Source organism: Ursus americanus, chromosome 29 (genome assembly GCF_024610735.1).
Source record: "Ursus americanus isolate L20-20 chromosome 29, mUrsAme1.1.p, whole genome shotgun sequence".
In the NCBI taxonomy this organism is placed as follows: domain Eukaryota; kingdom Metazoa; phylum Chordata; class Mammalia; order Carnivora; family Ursidae; genus Ursus; species Ursus americanus.
Window position 1 is genome coordinate 10,824,930 of NC_142155.1, and position 26,387 is coordinate 10,851,316.

General features: G+C 33.4%; 1 protein-coding gene across 14 annotated transcripts in view; it reads right to left on the reverse strand.

Moving 5' to 3' along the window:
- Positions 1–26,387, reverse strand: part of RIMS1 (regulating synaptic membrane exocytosis 1) — a 393,719-nt gene that overhangs the window by 79,850 nt on the left and 287,482 nt on the right. For 9 of the 14 annotated variants that reach the window (XM_087856955.1, XM_087856957.1, XM_045803505.2 and 6 more), the window contains 2 exons: positions 16,077–16,189; positions 10,184–10,350 (listed from right to left, as the gene is read on the reverse strand). The exons of 4 other annotated variants lie outside the window; for them this stretch is intronic. In XM_087856955.1, coding sequence (XP_087713081.1) covers positions 10,184–10,350; positions 16,077–16,189 — 280 coding nt within the window. Of the gene's footprint in view, positions 1–10,183; positions 10,351–16,076; positions 16,190–23,961; positions 24,050–26,387 lie in introns of those variants that run through there. One more of the 14 variants, XR_015722249.1, reaches the window with a different exon arrangement.

Below are 26,387 nucleotides of genomic sequence, written 5' to 3' on the forward strand. Positions count from 1 at the left end.
TTTATCAATAAGACAACTTATATTGATTGCTTATGCATACTTATCTAAGCTCTAAATCTTCTCCATGGACAAGTATCTGTCTCTACCTTCAATATACCCACACATCTCTGCTCAATGCCATACTGCCAATGAAATTCTTTTTTTTTTTTTTTAAGATTTTATTTATTTATTTGAGACAGAGAGAGAGAGGAACAAGCAGGGAGGAGGGTCAGAGGGAGAGGGAGAAGCAGACTACCTGCTGTGCAGGGAGCCTGACGTGGGGCTTGATCCCAGCACCCTGAGATCATGACCTGAGCCGAAGGCAGACGCTTAATCAACTGAGCCACCCAGGCACCCCTGTCCATAAAATTCTAATCACAGTTGACTCTTGAACAATGTGGAGGTCAAGAGCGCTAACTCCCTGCAGTCAAAAAACCTGCCTATAACTTTTGGTTCCTCTAAAACTTAAAATACTAATAGTCTACGGTTAACTAGAAACCTTACCGATAAACATAGTTGATTAATATATTTTACATATTATATGTATTGTACGCCGTATTCTTTCAATAAAATAAGTTAGACCTGTATTGGACATGCCTCCCAGTTACACTGCTCCCACAGGAATAAAAAAGGTCATAGACATTTGCTTGTGTCCAGCGTAATGTGTTCAGTATCCTGTCATCTTGGTCACAGCTGACTGAATCAAGGACTGGCATCTGAGTTGGAAGTAGCCTCTAAGGTCAGAAAGACAGTCTATAGGGGCACCTGGGTGGCTTAGTCGGTTAAGCATCTGACTTTGGCTCAGGTCATGATCCCAGTGTCCTGGGATCCTGGGATTGAGCCTGGCATCATTGGGCTCTCTGCTCAGCGTGGAGCCTGCTTCTTCCTCTCCCTCTGTGGCTCCCTCTGCTTGTGCTCTCTTGCTCTCTGTCAAATACATAAATAAAATCTTTAAAAAAAAAAAAAAAGAATTCAGTCTACAGACTATCCAGGCTTTGGGCCTCTAATTATGAGATGCTCTTTATTTGATGATTACTAATTGCTCCTTTTTTCATAGCCCACCCATTTTCCTTCCTTAAATTCCAACATCTTCTGAGTTTCCAGAATCTCTTCCTCTATTTTAGCTGCAATCTCCCTTTATTCCTTGCATTATTTTTCCATGCCCCAGCTACCATTCTTCCACACATCTCAAGTGGTCCTATAGTGAATCTATAATTCACTTCTAACACACCTCAAGTGCTGGAGCTCCTCTCTGTCCTCGATTTTCCTGCCCTCACTCCCTTTGCCTTCTTCCTTCATGTTCCTGACTGCTATTTTCTCAACACCGTAGACCTCACTGCCAGTTCAAGATCCAGTTTTCTTTGTCCTGCCCTGACATTTGCTCTCTAATTTGGGATAAAGTCCCTAGGCCCATAGTTCTTGCTTTTTATATTTACAATTTTTTTAATTCATTAATTTCATTTTAAAGATTACCCTTTAAGTGAGTAAATTTAAAAACTCGAGAAAATAGTAATGCCTTAAATATTAAGCATCTATTCTAGCCATGTGGTAGATGATACATTCTGAAAAATCTTTTCATTCCCAAATGCCTAGAAATTATGTGAAAATTACAACAAATATTCATTATGCTACAAACCCAAGTTCACAAGAAAGGCAAATTCCCTTAGCCAAAAGACCAAGAGGGAGCTGGAAATAGATTGCTTAATGGATTATGAATGTCTTGGGAAGTTTTGTAGAGAAACTTAGAGCAGGCCCAGTGGGGAGTTAGAACTGAAATGCCTGCAGGGGTCAAGAGCCTTAAAGAACAAGGAAAAACCCACCTTAAGTCCCAATGGCTCTCACTGGTGACATTCTAATGCTTATATTTCAGGAAGACAGAGAAGGCTCCCAAAATGAAAGTCTAAGACACAGGGGAAATGGATAGCAAAGAGACTAGAAAATATGCGGGTCAATTCTAAAGCATTTAAAAGCAAAAATAACATCTGATAATGGGAGAAAGAAAACAACATATAATTAAAACATTGTAAAAAATGGTGGAGGGATGGGAGCAGCGCTAAAGTGACTATAGTAATTTTTTTTTCCCTAGGAGGGAGTAGAGGTACTTAACTTAAAATGCATTATTTAACTAAATTTATATATTTGAAACAGTAAATTAGGCACTAAAATCATAGATATAGTATAATTTCCAGAATAATAGAGGGGAGAAATGAAATAAATACAATTAAATAAAAAACCAATCAGGAAAGAGGAAAAAAATAATAATAAAAATGGAAAATATAAAATAGGATAGTAGAAATAATTCCAAATATATAAGAAATCAAAATAAATGCAAACTGATTAGGTAGCCAATTAAATAATAGAGACTTTCAGGCTAGAAGAAAAAAATTCTACATCCAGTTACCTGACGTTTACAAGAGATATAACTGATACATATGGCCATAGAAAGGTTAAAAATAAAAGGATGGGAAGAGTTAGATTGAATAGTAATAAAAAAAAACACCCTTATGTTCTCATATAAGACAAAATAGACTTTAAAGTTAAATTACCAGGCTCTCAATTCTAGCTCTATTGCATACTGGCCATGTGAATCTACTTTTATCTTTATTTGTAAAATGACATTATTAATAATTACACTACAGGGCTGTTACAGCAATCATGATCCTGCATGGAACCATCTATCGAAAAAGAGATACTTAATAAATCAATATTTTTAATACACTAAAAATATAATAAACATGTTGCATAGTTACAGCAAAATTATGTAAGTGACACATGAAATAGGTGTAGTTTGGAGAGCACTGGTTCAAAGTAAAAGGATACTGTATCCATTCCAAATAATGGTGTAATTGCCACAGAAATTTGAATATTTACCCAAAGAGAGGGTATTTAAGGCTGATAACCAGAATTCATGCCTGGTGGCCAATAAAACGATTAGCTGCCAGTCAACATAATACAGCTAGGTTTATAATCTGCACTTGGTTCTCTAATGTGCAAATATGAACATGTGAACACAGTGTGTTAAACAGAAACCTAAGACTCTGTTAGAAATTTTCCATTATACATTTTTTGGCATAAAAATATAGTAACAATTTGAGGAAGTCCTCGTGTGCTCTGAAAATTACATAGCATTGAAGCAAAGTTAGTCAACATCTTAGCAACAGGGGGTTTCTTATACCTAAGCCTGAGCTCTTAGAGAAGCAAAACATTCCCCATACCTGGCATAAATCCAAAAGCGGTTCTGCTGGACATTGGTCATAACCCCACATGAAATACACTGCTCCTCACCTCTGGTCAATGGCAAACATCACAACTACAAACAGATCCTATACAGTGATGAGGAATTTGAATTTTGGGGACAGATTTTTCTCTCTTTGAAAAGTATTCCCAGGGAATACAATGGTTGCATTTGAAAGTTGCTTTAATATTGTCAATCCACGTTAGGACTGATCACTTATGGTATTTTCCTTGCACTTAAAAGATGTCTGAACTTCATACATCTTTAATAATACGTTATACTAAAGATGTGCTGTCAGCAGCATATAAGTTATTTCTTATATATTGTGGGGAAAATAAGAATTAAGCAGGGAGAATTATATTCTTATTTTACTTAATGACAGAATATTAAATGTGTAACTTTTTAGGTTAAATTAAATTAGAAAATTATTGGGAAAAAACTTATACACAATCATAAATAGACTTGAATAAATTTTTCACACTCTCTTCCAAAGACACACTGACTTATTTTTCTAATTAAAGAAAATTCTCTAATTATAATTATCTATGCTCTCCATTGAACATGCTCTGTAAGATATTTTAAATTTAAAAAGAACCTATAATTCACTTCTAACAGAAGAAATACAACTACAGGGAAGTAGATTTCTATAAATAACAACATGTACAACGTATTTTTAAAACTCCATGAACAGTGTATAGCTACTTTTCCCCACATGAGTCCCCACTAAGATCTAATTACAGTCAGTTCCACAAATAAACCCATCTCTATAAGATATTCCAGGTTGCTATTAACTTTCACAAACTTATTGTAACTGACCATTTTCATTGTGTATTGTATGGCAAGCATTTATCTAATATTCTACTGACATTCCCAGAATTTAACTAAATACATCATAGTGAATCTATAATGAACTCGCAGAGTAGAAAGGTAAAAACAAAGCAGGCTGGAGCTCTTTCAAACAAGACCAGTACTGCTTTACTTCAAACTGCAGTCTTAATGGTTTGCAAGGAATAACCTCACCACGAAAACCTACTCACCTGTCCTAAGAGCTCTGTAGCTTTGCCGTTATCAAGACTATTGTGCCACTTATATTCATAGGTCAAGCAGTATTTTATGTTATGAGTATGGCATGGTATAATAATTTAAATATTGGGCACATTCAGTCGAATGGTATATTAATAAGTATGGTATGGTAATTTTACTGTACCCTCTTTTGAAGGGCACATGGCACATTCTTCCCCTCTTTTTATAGCTATAATTTGGTTACAGGAAATAAGAGTAGTGATGACTCATCAACCTTGGGTTATTAAAACTAAGATGATGCTGTCAAAGAAGCCACGAGATGATCACTAAAATATCTTTTCTTTCTCAAATATTCAATATTCAGTAACTTTCACTGTGTTCCAGTTCATTCTCTCCCCATCATCAAAGTTCCATGTTATTTTCCTCTCTCTTCAGTACTTTTGTAGATCTCAACAGACTGTTTTTCCATAGTACAACAGGCAAGCATGCAAAATTAAGTGGATAACTCTAAGAAAAATTCCCTCCTGATCACTCATAATATATTCAGTGTCAGTAGGCTTAATAATTAGTAAGTATAAGAGGTGCCTGGGTAGTACAGTAGGTCCTGGGATCAAGCCCCGTGTCAGGCCCTGGTGCTCAGAGCTGAGTCTGCTTGGGATGCTCTCTCCCTCTCCCTCTGCTCCTGCTCTCCCCACTCATGCTCCCTCCCTCTCTCTAAAATAAATAAATTAAATCTTTAAAAAATAATTAGTAAGCGCATAAAATGAAAGACTAATTTATTGTTCTGAGCTATAAATGTAGCAAGTGATTTTTGTAGTTAAGTAATTCTCAAATGCCGTTACAAAAAAAAAAATCCAAGGATTGTTTTTAAACGTTATCCTGTATTTCCTTGCTGAATTGAAGAACTATTGTGAAATAAGATACATTTGAAATTTTCTGCAACATTTTCCAAATTTAATTGCAGTATCAAATTGATTTTCTGGAAGATATTAACTTATGCATTTATTTTCTACCACAATTTAAAATATGAAATAATATCTGTAATGTTTTAAAACCTCTACATAAATATAAATTCATAAATAAATATATAAAATTAAACATATTTCTCTCAGTGTATGCTTACTAATTATTTTGCCTACTGTCACCAAATGCCAAATTTCAGTAAATTTATGGTTTTAAGATTACTATTTGTATATAGAAGATAATGTTTCTTAAAAAAACCCTCATGTCATAACAGGTTCTCATATGGGTTTGAAGAAATGAATGAATGAATGCATGAATAAAGTCTCTTACCACCTTAAAAACAACTTTCATGTTTTTCAAACTACGAATGAAGAAAACAAAGATAATTTTGCTTTTGAAAATATTATTTAAAAAGGAGATGATAAAAAGCCCCAAAACTATTTGCATCAAATTTGCTTTTCAATTTTGTTTATTAAAATCCATCTATCTCTAGAAAGCCAACCTTATAGATCCAGGAGAACATATGTTACAAATGTGAATGCTGTTGTTAAACAGTTGGTTTTGACAAAGCTTCTAAAATTGTGTAACATCTGAGAACAGCTACAGGATTACGCTTGCATTTGCTTCTAAAGCTTAGTTTTGTATAAAACATCTGAAATTTGTCTGCCTGGAAAAAAATCAATATATGATAAAGATAAAAAAAACATTCAGAGTTAGATCAAGAAAATTCATCTCCTTTCTGGGATGAACATCTTCTTTAGATGTAAAAGTAAGCACAGAGAACTCAGAAACTCAACATATTCTTTCTGACTTCTAGTCTATGCATTTTTTGTCACTTGTGCTGCCCTCTACTGATATACTATGTATATTTTGTAGTTGGATGAGAAAACATTCTTTGAGGAATATTTAAGCAAATACTAAATTAGAATTGTAAGGCACATGCAGAAAAATCTGAAAAACTAAGAACCTCTATTTTAATGATGCTTGTTATTTTGAAGTATTAAGTGTTGATTTTTTTTTAAAAGATTTTATTTATTTATTCGACAGAGATAGAGACAGCCAGCGAGAGAGGGAACACAAGCAGGGGGAGTGGGAGAGGAAGAAGCAGGCTCATAGCGGAGGAGCCTGATGTGGGTCTCGATCCCATAACGCCGGGATCACGCCCTGAGCCGAAGGCAGACGCTTAACCGCTGTGCCACCCAGGCGCCCCTAAGTGTTGATTTTGTATTGTAAGAATCACCCTAACAATTATTTAAGTTTTAAATTATTTTAATTCATGACAATTTAAAAAATAACTTTTAATTCATTATATCTACACAAGGTTATTTACCCTAAATACAAATATCATAGTCTATTATTTTCCTACTATGGTTCCCCTGCATATGTAAACTTTGAAAACATGAGATATGTTTTGGACTATTTTGAATGAACTATTCAGAATGCATCTGGAGGAAGAGATACCCTTTCTCAACTCACACAGGACCATGTGGTTTAGCTAGTGGCATACTTGAGTGGGTAAGGTATTTGGTGCATAATCACCTCAAACACAAAAGATTCAAGTGATGGCCCATGAATCCCTAATACTCTTTGAAAATGGTATTTTAGAAATTGTTCATCAAAACATATTTATATTTCTTAACCTGTAAAATCCTGTTAGTATGTAATTCTATCTGTCCTCAAACAGGCTTTGAAGCAACTATATAGCCTTTTATCTTTAAGGCAGAAAGATGTTAATTATCTGAAAAAGATTTCCCCAAATTACTTGCAAGAACTCTTCAATATATTAATAAATGTTCTTATGAAAAAAAAAGCATTGTGCAATGAAATAAGTTTAGTACTTATTGGAATAAGCAAAGATAAACAAGTTGTTTCAAGAGAGAACTTCCCAAGACCTTAAAAACAATAATGTGTACTGCAAATCATTAATAGGAAAATGTAGTAAGCAGTGTTTGGAAAACTAGAAATTATACGGAAGGTTGTGCAGCCCACTGCTCTTTTCAGATGTGCTTATCTCAACATTTTCTTGGTTTATGATATACTTGGATAGAGGAAATCAAAACTGTACGTGGTATTTTAAGTACCTATATACTATGATTTTGCATAATGTGGGTAAGATTATGTCATATAATTTCTTCCTATAGTCCTTTGTAAGAATACTAGGTATTTGGTTGACTTTTAGGATACTGAACACTGTCTTTGGAAATGCTATAAGGTCTTCTAAATTCTTTTGTTGACTTTCAGTATAAAATTCATCCAATGCAACGTATAATAAAACATTCTTTTGTCATAAGAAAATTTGAGCAAATACACATACACAAACACACACACACACACACACACACACATATACATACATACGTATAATCTCCTTAAGTGTGTAACCCAGGTATTATACTTTAAGGTAGTGTTGGAAAATGACGTCCTTACACGATAGGAATTCAAGTTTGCTGCTTCTTATTATGACATACAAATATATTCTATCATCATAATTAATTAGACTTGTTCATCTTTTATCCATGAACCTGAATAAATAGAATTTTAAAACCTATGCAGATGTTAGTTAAAAAAAAATGAGAAGCAGCATTATATTGAGAACAATCATTCTTCACAGTGTTATGAGAACAGGGAATATTTAAAGGCTGAAGAGCCTGAGCCATTGTTCTAATCAGTGAGACACAGCATCTTTATATTGATGTCATTTTGTTCTTTTTTTTTCATTCCACAACCTACTCTCAGGTTTTTACCACATGGTTGGTGATGGAGGCAGAATAACCCTGTGTGCGTGTATGTGTGTGTACAGGTGTGCTTGTGTGCCTATGAGGATATATTCAGGGAAAAGAATGTATATGAAAAGATAACTAGACTGAATGAATGTCAGAAGGAAGAGTTACCCATATCCCATATCTCATTTTTCCTCTCTCCTCCTCCTAGGTATTCTAAGAAACCACATGTGTACCACATACAGAGAATCACTGGTCGAAAGTATGGGACCACAAGAAAAGTAGTTCTTCACGTTAGCTTAAGGGAAGTTTGTTTAGCCATTAGCTTTAGTGCCTAAATTTACCTAATTCACTTACATAAAGACAAAAACAAAACCACCTCTCAGCTTCTATGTGTTCTAAACTGCAGAGAAGCGAAAGAGAAGCTGAAAACAGAAATGTCTAGAAAGAACTGATCTGTCACTAGGAAATTTATTTGTACCCTTTTTGGTCCACCCCTATCCCCACCACCTTCAATAAATAAGAAAAGTCATGAATCGAGGAGACAAAGAATCCTCCAACATTTGCTTCTTGTCATGATATGGTATAATTAGTGTTGATTTGTTAAACTGGCATTTTCCCACAAAGTAACACTGGCTCCAACTACAGTACCCTGTAGTTTCTTCTGAACCCCTTTGTATGAAATCATAGTCCCTTGTCGCACTGCCGAAAGCTTCTGTTCTTTGCTTTCTTCCTCAAAAATCACATAGCCAATTTTTTCCTAAAGATCAAGTTTTGAAGAATACTATTCTTAAAATTTCAGGAGAATGAAAATGGATCCACAAATTATTCCTGCAGTTGGCTAGTAATATGAATTCTATTCACCAGTAATATTTTATAGCAAGGGACTCAAGGTATTTGGCTCTACTGTGAATATAAATAAAAATTACCTCAAGATTTATGGTTTTATAATTGTTTAGTAAGTTGTTTTTAGTGATTAAAAGTGAAAAAGTCCTTGTTTAAGTCCTATTTATTAATACTCTTGCTAAATTGATTAGGTTTTGAAACATAGTATCTTATTAATATTTCAATAAAAAGGAATCTATTAGAATGATTTTTACCCCTTGATCTTAGGCAGCTCAATGTGATTATGTCCTTCAGCTCTTCTAATTGGATCTTAAATTTTAGCGAACGTCATATTCCATTAGGACCAGATGCTAAGAACATCAGAAATAGAGATAAGCATGTTCTATTAAACATCATTATCAGTTGAATTACTCATGTAGAGTATCAGAATATGACACTGTTAACTAACAGTAAGATGATTACTCTCAATTTGTTTCAACAGGTAAATCCAGGAAGAAGGAATGCTCAAAGATATTTTATTGTACATCATCAGAATGTACGATAATAGATTTTCAGAGTATCAGAAAGGTAATTGCTCCTATTCTGAACATTTATATTTCCTGGGCTTCTCATCAAGCTCCAAATTCCTTCAATGAAACTTCTATTTCTGATCTTTCTGGGAACTAGTTAAGAACAAATATAAAATATGCCTTGTCCATATTGAGTCTGCTTTAGGTAAGATGGCACTTGGATTCCTGTGGCCTTTTCCCTTTCAGCAGGGTATTTGCATTGTAAAAAGACAAGAGGACAACTGGTGATGGAAACAAACTCCATGCAAATTTCTTATAACTCATGGAATGTAAACTGGGGATGTGTATTTTGTATCACATCTGCTCAGTCCTACTCTGAAAGCAGGCCAGCTGCTATGGGAGTAAAGAAGAGATCAGCGAATTACAGCCCATGGGCAAAATGGAGCCCTACTTCCTGTTTTTACGAATAAAATTTTATTGGAATATAGCCATGCTCACTTGTTTGCATAGTTTTCACACAACAGTGACATCATAAAGTAAATGCAACAGAGACTGTGCAATATAGCCCGAGATATTTACTATCTGGCCCTTTACAGGAAAACATTTTTAACAATGGACTAAATGATGCTCTGTGGATTTAATCGCATTAGAAGAAACTCCTGTAAATGTGACTCTGAGCAATCTCTAAAATTATGACTACAGTTATAAGCTACATAGTACCGAATGGTCTATACGCGATATTACACAACAGCAAACAAATGCTCAACCCACTCCCGTCCCAGTGATGTTAGGGAAATATGTCTGCCGCTTTACCTAAACTGTATTTCAGCAAGAACATTAAGAAAGCTAGTTGCATTTTTACACCATGGATACGGACCCAGTTTATATAAACAGTATTGCCAACTCACCTGATTCTACCCCTGGGGTGCTCAGACTGCTCTGACATAAAGCTTGTGCTGCTGAGGCGTGAGGCACTGCTGGTTCGGGAAATGGCGGACACATCACTGACATCACTATCTGATGATTTGGCAGAGACGTTATCACAGCTTCTGTACTGATCTTTATGTATGTTATACTAAAGATTAAAAACAAGAAAGTGTGAGCTCCATCATCAGGTTGTGGGAAAAGAGACATACATGGTGAGCTTAACGACTACTTAGCCCACGCCAAAAAACGTGTACCTTCATAAAAGTAGGTGTGGAATCTAAAATAATACAAACACTAACGTAATACACGATTTCCAATACAAAAATCCTACATCCTTTGAGTGGTAAAAACTGGTTTATGAAGACTGAATAATAAATGAAACAAAAACTTTAAATGCTGGGGTGGAAAATTCATTGAAAAATCACTGGCATATACTTGAAACTTCAAAATGTCCTTTTTCCCCCAGTGTATCGGTTTCTCTATTCTTGCCTGGGTTTTCATTATTGCCCATTTTGTTCACCTGTACTCTATGCATGGTATAGACTGCTTCTATCTGTCTGTGTTTTTTATTCTTTCTGAAACTATTCAATTTACCTACACATTTTCCCTGTTTTAAGACATCATAGTGTTTCGAATTTCTTCAAAAAATGTATCTCTTCACAAAGAAGGGCTGGTATTAAAGTTGAGGGGCTGTGCCAAAGAGGAGTAAAGCAATGGACGCGAAGACTGGACTCCAGCTTTCTACCGTAGTTTAATTAGACATTTTCAGATTTAAACTATCAGCTCAGTGTCAAATGTAAAAAAAAAAAAAAAAAAGGATTCCTATTTAAAATTTAAATATACACTATATTTTTAAATTTGTCTTTGGTATTCATTATCTAAGATTTTAGAAATCATTAGGTAGAAGACTAAACATGCAAAGTTGTCAGAGCAGTTAATATACTCTTCTACTTGACTCATTGCAGTGGGAGACACAGCAAGCAGCTTTATATATTATTATTTTAGATATGTGTTTTCATTATAATAAATAGGTTATAAAATAATTACTTAAACTTAATTATATATAATTTTAAAATACCTAATATATTAAGTGACTTCTCTTATTTTTGGTACTAGAAGTTAAGATTATATAACTTATTCATAAAAGAGCATATGACTAAACATTGGGTATTTAGGTTTCTTAACAAGGAATTTAATTTTACATTTATGCATTAAGATGTGAAAATACCAAATGTTTATTAAACTTGTAGGAAAACTCATCTGTCCTCTGATGCTCCATATCAGATGAGTTTTAATGAAGCTAAAATAATCCAAACACAATTTATAAAAATTTGTATAAATAAGTGTCTTGCTAAAGTACACTAGGTAAAATGATGCTAAAACCCTGGATCTGTATATACAAAAAGAAGTATAAAGCGATATTTTTAAAAAAATCCTAGAAAAGAGAATCATGTTTACTTCATAATTCCTCAGATAAGAGTAGTTCAGGCCTGAGGTACTTACATGCTAGTTTTAATTCTTCACCTCTCATGTGTATGTATTGGGCAAAGAATTTCACATCAGGTATGAAAAAGCTCCAAATTATAGACTATCAATGAAACTCTCTTTCTAAAGAATTTTTTTCATATTTGCGTAAGTTGTTTACGGAAGCCACATGTTAAGTTATAATCCAAGAGAAAATTCATACATGTGCAGAACTGAGCTACCTACACAACTTCGTATATGATTAACATTAATATGATTTAACATAACGTGCATTTTAAAGTAATGTGATAATGTTTTAACACCAAATTCTGTTATATCTTGTAGAATGATCCTGACATGATTCGGTTCAATCAGAACTGTTTTTATTTACAGAGTAGATGTGGTACAAACTCAACATAGTTTTACACAGCTATCCTCACACAGGGGGATCTGAATTTAATACTGTTAGTGGGGTACAAATATAACTCCTATATTACTTGTCTTAGAAATTATTTTGCTAAGTACATATATCATGTCATTATCATGATGTTCCCAAACATACTGAAATGATAGCTTGTCCATGAGGGGATGAAACAATTGGGTTCTAATCCAGTAAATTTTACCCAGGTAGGAGATTTTCTGCCACTATGTTGACACCTAGAACAAATGTTCCCCTTATTTGGCAAATGCCAATAATAAACAGTGTAGACTATAGCATAAGGATATGTGAGTATACACAAAACTATTTCTCCAACTAAAGAAATTTTCCTTCTCTATAAGCCATGTCTTCCTCAACATTTTTGTATATAGACTTCTGCTATTTCAGCAAATAAGAGATTTTAAAAGACTGTATATCATATTAAATTTTTCTATGCTGGGCTAAAGAACAATCCCTCATTTTAACACAAGATCACAGTTTTCTTTGCATTTAGTTATTTGAAGGAAATGAAAGACTTTTGTATTCACTTTTTACTACTATATTTACTTATTTTCAAAATCTGTTATGAGTTTAAATAATCACTTTGACTTTTCATCAAGCAAAAAAATTTGTTAAATTTCTTATTTAACAATTAAACATTTTAATGGAAATAAATTAATTGTATTTTGAGAAATATAATACCACTAGGAGGAATTTATACTAATCATACAGCAGGGAAGTCAGTCATTGATGTGAGGGGAGACTCTAATTATAGGGCAGCTATTTTTAAAAATAATAATAAACATTTAGCAGCTACCTACAAAACCCATCACATCAATTTGATGGCTGTTCCTGGGTTACAGAAACATAAACCCTCTTTAAAATGTGAGTGCCTAAATGCAAACTCACCCTCCAATTATGAATTTCGCCCCATCATCAAGGAATGCAACACTGTGTAACATCATTGAAAAAAGAGCATGGTATCACATTTCAGGGATCCTGAAGTAGTCTCTTGTGTTTTCAAAAGGAAAGTTAGTGTAAATTCCCTACTCAAGAGGGAGTTAGGGTGTCAGGTCTGAAACATCTTAAGAATTATAGTCCATTTTTCTGATAATTCTTTGCCCTCAAGAAAATCTAGTTCTATTGGTGTTTGGTTCTAAATATTTTGAGAATGGTTAACTAATTTCTAATTTGGCAGAATTTCAACAAAGGTGTTCATCCAAAGTGACAAATGGATTAAAACACTAAAAAAGAATCAAGAAAGGAATAAAGTTCAAAAGCTAATGAATATAAAATTTATGACAATACTAGTTCTTGATTATATGATTTTGTAAAGTAAATTATAAAACGGTTGGAGAAAAAGGATAAAAAATGAGAAGGAACTTCTCAAGTATATAAGAGACGTTTATCTGAAATGCCTTCTCTTGGAAATGTGGCTACTTCCAATGGAGAACTACTTAAATGATTTCCTGATGAAATGGGAACTTCTTAAAAATTGTATTGTAAGCATTAGGCCACAATATGACTATTAGAACTGTGGAGGATTTATCTTTACTTGACATATAAAATTAAAAATAAGCTAATTATTTGTTATTTTATCTTATATATTTTTCCTATCCTGTTAAAAGTTCTTAAAGATACCATATCCTTGGTCTCACATTTATTGACACAATATATCATAATTTTATTTAGGTAACATGGTAGTATCAATTTATACAGTAAGAGCAACAGTAATATTTGAAAGTAATGGGTTTTTTAATAGTCAAATGGGATGAGGGAGAAAAAGAAAAAGGCGCAAAGGAGGGAGCAAAGACAGAATATGATAATTTAACCGCTTGCCAATTAAGTCATAGAACCTTTGAATCAAACTGGAATGATGTGTACATTCCGATGATGTAAGAAGCAGAACACAGCAGTACCTGAATTTCACATAAGCAGTTTTAGGGCTCATCACACCACAGAAAGGCTTTACTAATTCTGGGTAGGCCTCAGTTTTCATAAATTTGGTAAATATGAGAGCTGGAATAGAAGATTAATTTCAGGTATTTTTCAGTTTTAAATTTCTGTGGGTCAGAGAATATGGAATCTCCCAACTGAGATAAACCTACTTTAAATTTATTATGAATATTAAGTATTAGTGCTTGTTTAGACTTCTTTTTTTTTTTTAAGATTTATTTATTTATTTTAGAGAGAGAGCATGAGCAGGAGGGGCAGAGGGCGAGGGGGAATCTTAAGTACAGTCGGTGCTGAGTGTGGAGCCTGATGTGGGGCTTGATCTCACGACCCCGAGATCATGACCTGAGCGGAAACCAAAGTACAAGGCTTAACTGACTGCAACACTCAGGCGCCCCTAGTGGTTGTTTAGACTTCTAAGGCACTTCATTTTGTAAATTGTTTTGATCAACTGATTGATGATTAGACTCCTACTTCAGAATGATCCAGAAAGGCTTTCGGTTGTACCCTGATTACCCTGATTGTTTACCTCTTTCTTGTTTCCTATACTGGCCCTAACGTTGACTTGCTGTTCTATTTGACCTTACCCTTTCACAAAAAGCTAAGCAATTAGTAAGGGATTTCCAGCTTTAGTGAAGCATTCCCAGTTTAAAGAACTTTTCTAAATAACTGCATCCAAATGTGGAGGAAGAAAACTTAAATCATCCTGCCTTCTAATTGCTACTGCGTTTGTTGTGAAAGAAAACAAAAATGATGATGATATTCATAAAGAAGACAGACAAGCTAAGTGATAATAATTAAGAATGAGCCACAGAGAAGACTTGTGGAGCTGGAGTCAGCAACCCTATGGCACATCAAGATAGTCTGCTCACTGGCTTTTTTTGTGTTTTGTTTTACATGATTTTACTGTGTAGAGTGCTGTTTGAGAGTCCTAGGATACTCAGCCTCACTGAATCAGTGACCGTAGGCATTGTCTCAGTTGGAAACCCTCCTGCAGCTAAGATGTAAAGTGGTAAAATGCATCCAATACATAGAACTCTTTTTGAGTCTGGTGACAAGTCATATTTTGTGACTACCTCTATTGTTTTGTGTTAGTCTCTGAATATCTGGCTATGTAAAGATCAACCTCTAATATTTACAAATAAGTAGGTTTTTCTAACATTCACATTTCAAGGTCACAATATTGAATTTGTATAGTTTTTATTTAATTTTGAATTTCTAAAAGGTCATTACTTCCAAAAGGGCTTCTTGACATCAAATTATAACACAGATTATTCTGTAATGGCTGCTGCCACTTTTGAGTATTTATATATATATATATATATATATTTAAATAAATATATATGCTTATATAATATATAAATAAAAATACATATTTAAAATAAACCATATATTTAAAATTGCTTCATGACGTTAAACAAATTTTATGCATATTTTAATTAAAATTATTAGATGCTAGTTAGCAGTTTATAAACTCCTAGTGCATCCTTACAAAATAATACTGAAATATAAATTAAATGTCTTATTGCCACTTGAAAGTGTGGATTTCAGTTTCTAAGAATTTGAAATCATTTACTTTTCTTACTAAAGACAGATCAAGAAGAAATCTCATATTGTGTAACTTACATCATTCACTAATAAATCTCAATAGTCATTATCAACCTAAAATAGTATTTAAGACTATAAATCTGTATCTTAATATTTTAAATGCAATCTTATATGAGATTCAAGCCATAAAATAGCTTCATATATCTTGCTTATTTATGGGAATTTGATTATTGGCAATACATCATTACGTGACTTTAATATCAAGTATTTACATTCTCTTTTTAGGAAAAAAACCCATTAAATCCCAGTTAATTAATATTTTAACATAGTTATAAATCTTGTGAAAATATCAAGAGGACAGAGATTCTGATGCAAGACCATCAGGTGAATGATAACTTCTCTAACATAACTTGGTGCTTGCTAGTCCTACCTGCTATACACACTATACATTTTTATAAGGGAAACTATTGGTTGGATACTACTAGTTTTACCTTGGAATATTGCTCGCGATCAAGTTCTTGACTAGAACCAGACCCTGTTGTCTGCTTAAATCGATGCACTTTCATTTTCATCTGTCTTGTTCGCTCCTCCACTACTAAGCTTGCTGCAAAAACACACAATGGAAGCCTATTAACACAGGCGAAGCACCTTCTGGAACTGGGTTTAAGATTTCAATTCTTTTGATATGATTTCAATTAAATGAAATTTAGAAATAATACATGACTAATAAACAAAATGCAGAATATACAATGCTAGCACCTGTTAATCTAAAGATGAACATGACTCAACTCACACAAAATGGGGAACACAAATGTTAGTAACAAAATATAAGTACCCTATTTCTTCACCTGATATGAAACATTTTCAATTCCATTCATAAATGACCACGAGAAATCAGATTTAATCATGAAAATACGCCTTCCATTTAATCAACTGGTTGTTGCATGTACATATATAGAGAAAACAAATATGCATACTGAACACATCACACATATATGCACATGCTTAACATGCATGCACACACCCACTTAACATCCTCAGCTAACAGCAGTCACCGGAAAACGGTTTTAACTGATAAGCACCTGCTTTTCTGAGGCATTCTTATTAAATCATTAATTTCTACTAGCAGTGTTTCATGAATAGTTGCCAGTCTTAAAAATGGCCTAAGAGAAAAAATTAGTTTTCTATTTCTGGTGGCTATGTCTGATCGCATATATGAAATTTTCATGCTTTGAAAATACGATAAAAATTTTTTGGTTCTTCAATTTATAATATATAAAGAAATGCATTACATTGAAATCTTTCTTAATCTCCTAAGTAGCAAGTGTGACTGTTTAGATGGGAAAATTACAATAATCAAATTAAAATACAAGTTATTTTAAGTCAGAATCCATCATAAACAGCTAAGCTTCAAGAACATGCCATTAATTTATACCTTTTACAGATGAAGGGGAGAAAAGGGCACAGTTGTGTGCAGAATAAACTCTTCAAAACTTCCACCTGTGTTGTGTAAGACCTATGTTTACTTTTTACAATCTTTTGACAATTTCTCAGACTATTCAACCTCTGCAACCAGTGCTAAGATTTATTTTTAAGTTGTGTATAAACACATATTTATGGGGAAAAAAACTTCTTTGTGTGATTAAAGTATTGGGGCTTCTGCCAAGAGGGACTAATGACGTATAAGGATGATATAGATGTCGATATATGTGACTGACTTGGCTACTGATTTCACCTCTTAGGAGGAGTTTTTAAAGACACTTGCTGGCAAATATTTCCATTGCAATGATTAAAGGCCTATCATCCTTGGACACTGACACCGATTACAAAAATTAAGTAAATATGTAGCTTTTATTGTGTGTTCAAGTACAGACTAATAGCACGAGAGATAAATACACAGTTTGAAATGTGTGGGTAAATGTTTTAATTATACTTTTAGCATAAAATTATTAGGTGTTTAGCTTTGTTTAAATTCAGTAAACTAAGTAGACAGCATCCATCCCTGACACCACAGTTCCGTGAATTAAGCATTGATGCACACTTGCTTTGAAAATGTTGACTTCAGAGACAGTAAATGATGACTATTATGATTAAAAGATGATACAATGGAGATCTTGAGAAAAGTAGTAGAAATTTATTAAATACTTGACAAAACAGGAGTCGTAATGAGTACTATAAAGTAAAAGGCTACTTGAGATTAATTAGAAATTGAGACAAAATTATTGAGAAAGATGAGCTGTATTTACTAAAAGCCATGTGCCATACGAGAAAATGTACAAATATCTGTTCTCTCCCTTCTGCCTTTGGAATGGGTACCTCTGGATACTTGCTCCGTCATTTGCTTTGAGCTTTGAGGAAATCAAATGAACTGTATGTAATCAGTTGTACTCTACACTCAGAGCTTAAAGTAACTCAGAGCCATCTCTACTTGTGATAAAGGCAAACTTAAATGGCATTAGCTTAATATTCTCACCAGATGATATTAATTTTAAGAAATGTTTCACATTGATTGGCCCATAGCTTTGTAACCTTCACTTTTAGTATCGTGAAATTCTTAAGGAAGAAAGTTACTTGACACTGAAAAGATAATTTCCCAAGAGCTACTGGCCTGAAGCAATCTGAAACAGTTCTGATGATTTTACCTTGCCAGGACGTCTCATTTTCCTAAATAGGGTTACTTAGTTTCTGACATGGTTGTATTTAAATCTTTATTCGGAAAACTCAAAACTAAATCATAAGGAGACAGTGGTAGCCTAACTAAAACGAATCCAAAAATGGTTTTAAATTACTTCATTTTGACCTTCCAAAAATATTAATACACTATCTTTCTTCTTAAAGGAATGAAAGTTGACATATTTTAATCCATCAAAGAAAGAAAATCCCCAAATTTTGACTCAAAATTGTGAGTAGAACCCCTTGACTAGCCAGCAAAAATGTAGTTGCCATGCTATCCTCATTGCTTGCTCTCAGATGCCAAGAACAGAGCAAAATGCTCTATCATCGACTTACTCATATCAAAAGATCAGACAATTACATAAAATTCACATTTTTTAGTAGTTCTCATTATTTCCTTATGGTATGTACATTAGTGTGTATTCTGAAATAAATATTCATACAAGCGATCATGTTTCAGTAGAAGTTTTCTTCTCATAAACATCAATGATGAAGCTTCAGGGTGAATTTGGAGAGTTCTTTAACTTTTTTAGAGTTTGCTTATTTGCATTTTACTTTTAAACCATCTATTGTCAAATGAAATGACATTATTTCTGAATTATTGGTGTGTCTCTCTAAATAGAAAAACAAATACATGAATTAAAATAAAATATCACAAATTTGAACCAGAGGTCATGATTATTAATGTACATGATCTATATAGAAAATAGATACTTCGTAATGATTAAAAGTGAATTGAATCCTTGCAATATGGTTAACTGTTGAGTATCCCAATATAAGTAAAATTAACACCAGCCCAGAGAGCTCAAACATCTTACTTTGAAAGGAATGATCCTTTAAAATTTTTGCGTTGACACTTTTAATGCCAATAGCAAAACTAAAATATGAAATATTTTCCAATTCTCCCACAAATCCTCACACTAAATTCACATTTTAGGAGCATGCTGAATGTTGGTAGCATTGTAAACTAACAAAATCATTAAAATGCCAGTTGCTATTCTGTTACAAAAAGAATTTAAAAACTGGGGGACTTCTGGGTTTTAATTTTTTTTGTTAATTTCAAAACTGCCACATGCTAGAGAATTAAAAACAAAAACCCTCTCATTTTCTACAATAAATTTAATTATCATGTAATTGCATTTAGTCTTTTAATGGACATAGAGCTTAGATACAACATAGTCAAAAGAGAAGGGTGTTTGCTAAGACCGAGCTTAGCTATATTGCAGATAGAGTGATACGAATAAACAATTCTTCTTTCCAAGATGCAATTAACACTAATTTTATACAAAAGTTCTTTAAGTTGGAATTTTTCACTATCTTTCGACAAGCTGAGTGCTGTGTCTGATGTTAAGAAACTATGCTTTTTAAAAAGCAGATAGTAACTTAGCTAAAAAATACTTATTGAATTTTATCTATGTTCTTTAGATTCACTTGATTTACACTATTATTTTTAAACTCTGACATTTTTGTACATGTCAAATATTAACTCAATATTATAATAAAGAAAGAATAAAACTAGAATTTTATGGGTTAATTTAACACCATACATAGGAAAGCATTTCTTCTAAACTCAAGGACTCTGGAATACGAAAAGGTGAGAAAAGTAAATACCATTTTAAAAGTCTATCATTTATTATAATTTTCTAATGGAAAGTATTAGATATTATTTAAGACAGACTAAAATAATTGCTTCTCTTCTCATGTCCCATACTTTGCTATGAATTCTTACTCTAACAGTATAGATGACCTTTGATGAAACTACAAAGAAGCTAAAATCATTTGCAAATACTGTTTTTGTGCTTACATGTATTTCTTCTAGATCTATCCCTTTCATAAGATCTTATTAAAGAGGACTTGACTTAAAAAATAATAAAAAATAAAAAGCTTAAGTATCTTTAATAAATCTTCCCTAACCCTCACTGAAAAATTTCTACAGTATCACAATTTTTTCTGGGAAATTCCTTTGACTTACAGACATTTGTTATTTGCTTAAAAATATTTTAAATATTATAGTATGTATAATTTAAGATAATTATAATTTAAGCATTACCCATTCTTAAATATATTTAAAATATTATTCATGAATTTACAATTATAGAAAGATAAATTTGCTCTGATCCGCAAATCCTTAGATCTTCATTTCTTCCTATGCACCTACAAATAACATGAATTTGGAATTTCAAATGTTTGAGTTTACAGGCAAAAAAGAAAATCCATACAAGGTATTGTTAAACCTTCCAATACTTTGGAGTATTCTAGGTGAAACATAAATGTAAAAGAGAATAGGAATAATAAAAATGTCTATATTACTAAATATATTAAAGTAAAAACATTATGAGTATTTTAGTTTGTAACAAGGTTAGTTAGTACATCTGTCAATGGTGAGAGGATAATGTCTGGACAGGATAACTAAGCTGTCAAGTCAACTACAAAGTCCTATCACACTTTGTGAATAGAAAAACTAATGCCTCTGCTTCCTTGCCTTTTAGTAGTACAATGATAGTTCAGTGATAATGGAGTTCCATCTTTGCTCCAATATATGTCTCAGAAGAGAAATGATATAAGACCACATATTTGGAATTTGTCAGATAGAATGAAATATATAAATGAAACACCTATGATGCCTCAGTTTTCGACAGTATTAAAAAAATTCACTTCTCGGAAGCATTTTAAAAAAATCACTGATAGTGGGAACTCAAATATAAGAAACAATATCATATGAAACATGAACACTTATAGTAATAAAAAACAGAAAAAAAAACTAGCTTATTGAATTTGTAAACTCTACACAGCGTGAGTAGAAAGATGTGTTGATATCTGAAAATTCAAAAATGAAATACTAGTCTTTACTAACAGTTTTTTACGCTTTGGAATGACACAAATTGTTAAGGTGTGTAAACATTCCCCATACATCTGGAAGCAATGTGGCAAAACAGTAAGATCCCAAGATGGGGAATGACTAGGCACAGATTATAATCTTGGACCCATTACCATTCGCCAGTTCATCAGTGTAGCCTTGATCAATTCCTGATAGATCTCTTCATTATGGAGTTTTTATTTGTAAAGTGATAAGATTGCTCATTGTAACTTCCAGCTGTTGTGGTTCATGATTTTGTATTATTTCAACAGGGTATTCGTATTTTCTCCACATTTTCAAAAAACAGAAAACTAAATGTCTTTCTCTCTTGCTTACCTAATTTCTAGTATTTCAAAATTTGTCAACTTGCTAAAACTATAGATGCTAAGGGGGAAAATATCACCGGTGCATTTTACATTATTATTATTGTGTGTTTTTTCCAATTAAAAAATGCATTCCTTGCATGTTCATCCTATTTTTGGAGTCATGCAAGTGTAGTAAGCAACTTTGATATAATACTTAGACGTCCTCTTCCTTCCACACACATATACAGTATATCTATACGGAGATTAAATGTTTAGAGTATTCTCACTACACAGAAATGCCCAAATTCTGGGTCATTTTCCCAGAATAAAATGCATTTCAATTTGCAAGGACAGAAATGTGTCAAATTGTTTTCCTTTTGCTCTTGTTCTGATTCTCACAGACATTAAGGATTGTGCTATCATAGTATGAACAATAAAAATAACAGATAACATCTATCCAGCATGAGAAGCATTAAACACAGGTAAATAACATGTTAAATGAAAACACCACATTGCCTTTAAAGGCTTTTAAAGAAAATAATTTGTGTTTCGGTATAGATCATTGAAATGGAACATTGACATAAGCGGAATAGGTAATTTGTACATATAACACTCAAATCTCACTGCAGCCAAAGCCACAAAACCATCTCTTGTGTTAGCACGCTAATTTTCACTGAACTGTCTAAAACAAAACTCAGGATTACCAACCCCGCACATCACTTTCAGTGTCAAAATTGCCAAGTGCCGGAGTAACACTGAAAATACTAGTCAGGTACTTGACAGATAAGAAAGTCAGGCTCTTGATGAAAGAATCTGTCATTTTACCTTGCCTCTTTGTGTTTCACAAGCATAAGTAGCTTTTTAAAATGTATTTTATTCTGAGAGGGATCGCTGTTTTCCTTATGAGACACTTCTGAGAATACAGTCATTGTGAAAAGCAGCCCGTGTAAGTAAGGCTTCTCTGGGGGTAAAATAAAATCATTCCATGAGGGGTCATGTTGTTTATTCCCAGTGATCTCCAATATATTTATCCATAGTTCTCATTATGCCAATTACACTGATGGCAATAGTATCTAATCTTGAAAAGTCTGATGTGGCATAACTGCTAAATTCAGTGTCAATTTTTTTGGCAGTCTCTTTTCTTTTTCCTTTTACAAATTTTAAAATTGTTTGTCAATTTTAAAATTTGTTAAAAAATACAATATTTAAGGGAAATATATGCTATTGTTTGTCAATTTTAAAATTTGTTAAAAAATATAATATTTCAGGGGAATATATGCTATTAAAGGGGGAAAAATCAAAGAGCTTATGCATGGCTAGACATCAGTCTGCCTTTTATCATTTCTTCTACACTTTCTCCACAAATTCTGGGAAGAAAGGGGTAACGGTGTTCTCCCTCAGTGAGGTGTATCTTGCAAGTTGAGCCTTGGATGATATAAATGTTAAATACTTTGAAGTTTTTAGAGTCTATAGACTATAGACTATTATAAAGAAACCACATATGAATCAGCAGAATGGGAAAACAGGGTTAAAGCCACAAGTTCTGAACTGTTTTACATGAACTGTTTCACTCGCTATGTCTCAAGTTTAAAGAGAAGGCTAGAATGACAACTATATTTATGGATTTGTGGCAAAAAAAAAAAAGAAGTGTATAAATTCGACACGTTTACTGATGGAGCTATTCATAAATATTCATAAGCGTTCAAGAAAAGCAAAGCCCTGGAAGATAAAGAAACTTAAAACCTTCGAAATCACAGCATGATACAGTAACAGGCAATGAATCACCTGGCCTAATGTGCACCTACTAAATATGAATCTGATAAAAAGGTAAATAAAACCGAAATCCTTTTCTACTTGGTGACAGTTCAAATAATGCTGGTTCTGAAGAATACCCAAATTAGTTTACTTGCTTTAGCAAAGATCTAAGTTACACGATTTTTTCCTATAACGTGTTTCACAAACACAGTATACTGTTCAAGTAAATGTGTAAGTATCATCTATATAATAATTTAGGTAACAGGAAATTATTAAAATCATGTTTTTCACTTTTTTATATGAATTGCACCTAATTAAGGTTAATGCTTAATAGTTCCATAAAAAAATACATTTTGCATAACTTAGTTTCCGACTGTTCTTGTCAACATTTAAGGAAGGAAAGTACAAGTAATTGATTTGAGCATTTTTATAGAAACCTTATACTTTAAAATAGAGGTGGCTAGAGACAATCCTTACATAGCCCCTATCACCTGGTTGCAATCATTATTATAGATTTTATTAGTGAAACAGGAAAACAAAAAAGCAACTCTTTGCTCCTGTTCAAATCACTGAATAACTTGAACTCTAATTGCTTTTCATTCTCCAGGTGTGTAAGTTACACATTTTTTATAATAAAGAAAATTCATATTTGTATAAAAGAGAATGTGATGTGTTTTGCTAGGATTCAAAATTGCTTCCAAAACCCAAAAAGTTAACGCACTTAAGAAATAGTATCCAAAGGCATATAAATCAGAAATTTATTATGATAGTAACATTTTTTCTCACCTTGAAGTCATTTAATTTCTGGTTCTGTTTTGATCTTCTTATATCATTATTTCGATGCCCCCAAACTACATTCATGGGCTCTTTAAAACTGTCCAAGAAATGTAGCAGAGAGGGAAAGATTGGCTTATTTTTAGAATGAATAATTTAAAATATGCCTATAAAGCAGTTTGTGAAGCCTAAAATGTTATGGTCTCTCAGCTTTCAACATAAAAGAGGGAGGTAAGAGATATATAACGTAGTATGAGCATGTATAGTTCCTCAGTTAACTTTTCAACCCCGAGAATGTGTTATCTTTATTCATACACTGCTTTTATTTTCTCAAATTACATGGTAATTTGACAAGCCAGGTATTAGAAGATCTAGTTGAGTGGTAAAAACCTGGGTCATCAGGGGGAGGTGGGACCCCTACGTGAGCCCCTCCGAGGTGTTGTACGTGGGAGATGTCACAGAAACACGCAACCCTGGACAGAACATGGGCTGCGGACTCAAAATCTGGTTCTGTTGTGCAGCAGCTTTGTCACCTTAGGCACTCCGCTTAACCCCCCGACTGTCTATGGAACAGGTAATAATCCCTTCCTTATAGCTGCACATGCGTGGTTACCATAATCATGTGGCACTGAACGCACAGTAGGCACTCAGGAAGTGCTGTCTGAATGTAGAGCAAAGTGGTGAAGAACAAGGTCTCTGGAGTGAGGCTCGAATCTAATTCCTTGTTCTACCACTTACCAAATAAATGACTGATAAAGGGCCAAGTTTTTAATCTTCCCAAAGCCTTAGCTTTCTCCATTGGAAATGAAGATATGAATAGTTACCTCTCAGATTGTTGTAAGAATGTGAGATAAATATATAGCCCTCTTAGTCAAGTCTGACATAGAATAAATGCTCAATAAATTCTATCTAAGGTAAGAACGTTAATAGTATTTAACATCTCTGTTTATGTGGTTTATGAACATATGCTTTACGAACATATGCTGGAAAATTATATACTGGTCCCCTGCAGTTAGGTGACCAATCATCCCACTTTGCCTGGAACTGTCCCAGTTCTAGCACTGAAAATCTTGCATCTCGGGAAACCTCTCAGTCCTCCACAATCTCGGACCATTAGTTGTCTCACAAGTTTGTCTACAATTCATCAAAACAAGCTCTCACAAGGAGCCCCTTGGCTTATACTGTCAGCTGGGCATGGCTTGTCCCAGTCTTCATCTACCCAGGGAGGACTCAAGATAACTTAATTCTCCAATACAATCCATCCCAGAAAAGATCAGTTCATAGCAGCAGGGTTTCTATGCAAAATAAAACCGTTTCTTTCTTATGGGGTATGTGAACCTAAAATTCGACTTTAAAGAAATTTCTTGAATTTGCTTCTGTCCTTTCTGGGCTTCTCGAACTTCTTGTGATTAAGCAATACTCCCTTAAATCCCAGGAGAGAGATACAGCATCCTCTGCTTGCTCCCTGCCTGGCTTGCATGGATTTTGGGATGTGCCTCTTTGGTTGTTTTCAGTCATGTGGTCCATTCTGTGAAGCATAACCATGTCCTACGTGCAACGAAGACTTGGCAGAGTGACGACACATCTCAGCCAGAACACAATGACCATGTAGAAATGTAACAATCCATCATGCTCTGCAATGAGGCTGTGAATGTGCATACTTCATAGAGACTTCAGGTTGCACAACTTACGAATTTTGTCTCATTTTGATTAGCTAATTATAGCTTTTGTCTAGTAATAATATGTATGTAAGATCTCTCTAGATGAACAATTATCACATTTTTCTTTCTTTTGGCTAAACTAATTAGGTCATGACCCATTTCTAATATAACATTTTAATGTTTTTATCATACTAGAATTTATCATGCAAATCCAACTAAATTCTTCTGAATCTAAGTACAAATGCATTGGCCATTTTTTGAACCACTTGATCTAAAGTTGTGCTTCCGATACCTGAATTAAAAATGCAGGATGGCCAGCAATCAATGCAAAATCTAAGGACAAGACATCTTGATCTTACAGAATAACATTTTTTTATTAATATCTACTTATTGCCTAGTATGTCAGACACTGTACCAGAATAGGCATTACCAGAATATAAATTTATTTTTATAGATTCAAATAAATAAATTATTGAATATTACCTCCCATTTTCACTCTGTAATACTGAGATATATAACACAAATCTTAATATACTAGGACTTAGAGATAATATATTTGGGATTTGTGCCTCTTAAAACAGGATATACTAAAGTATAGTGGGAGGAGGTCAAAAAGTGAGCTACCTGGGCTTATTCTACCATTCATCAGCAGTGTAAACGGGTAAATGTCTTAATCTCTCTGAATAGGAGTTTAATCATTCATAAAAAAGGGATGATGCTACTCTCAGGACTAATTTTTAGGATTACTATGTCCAACAAATTAATTCAATCATTAAT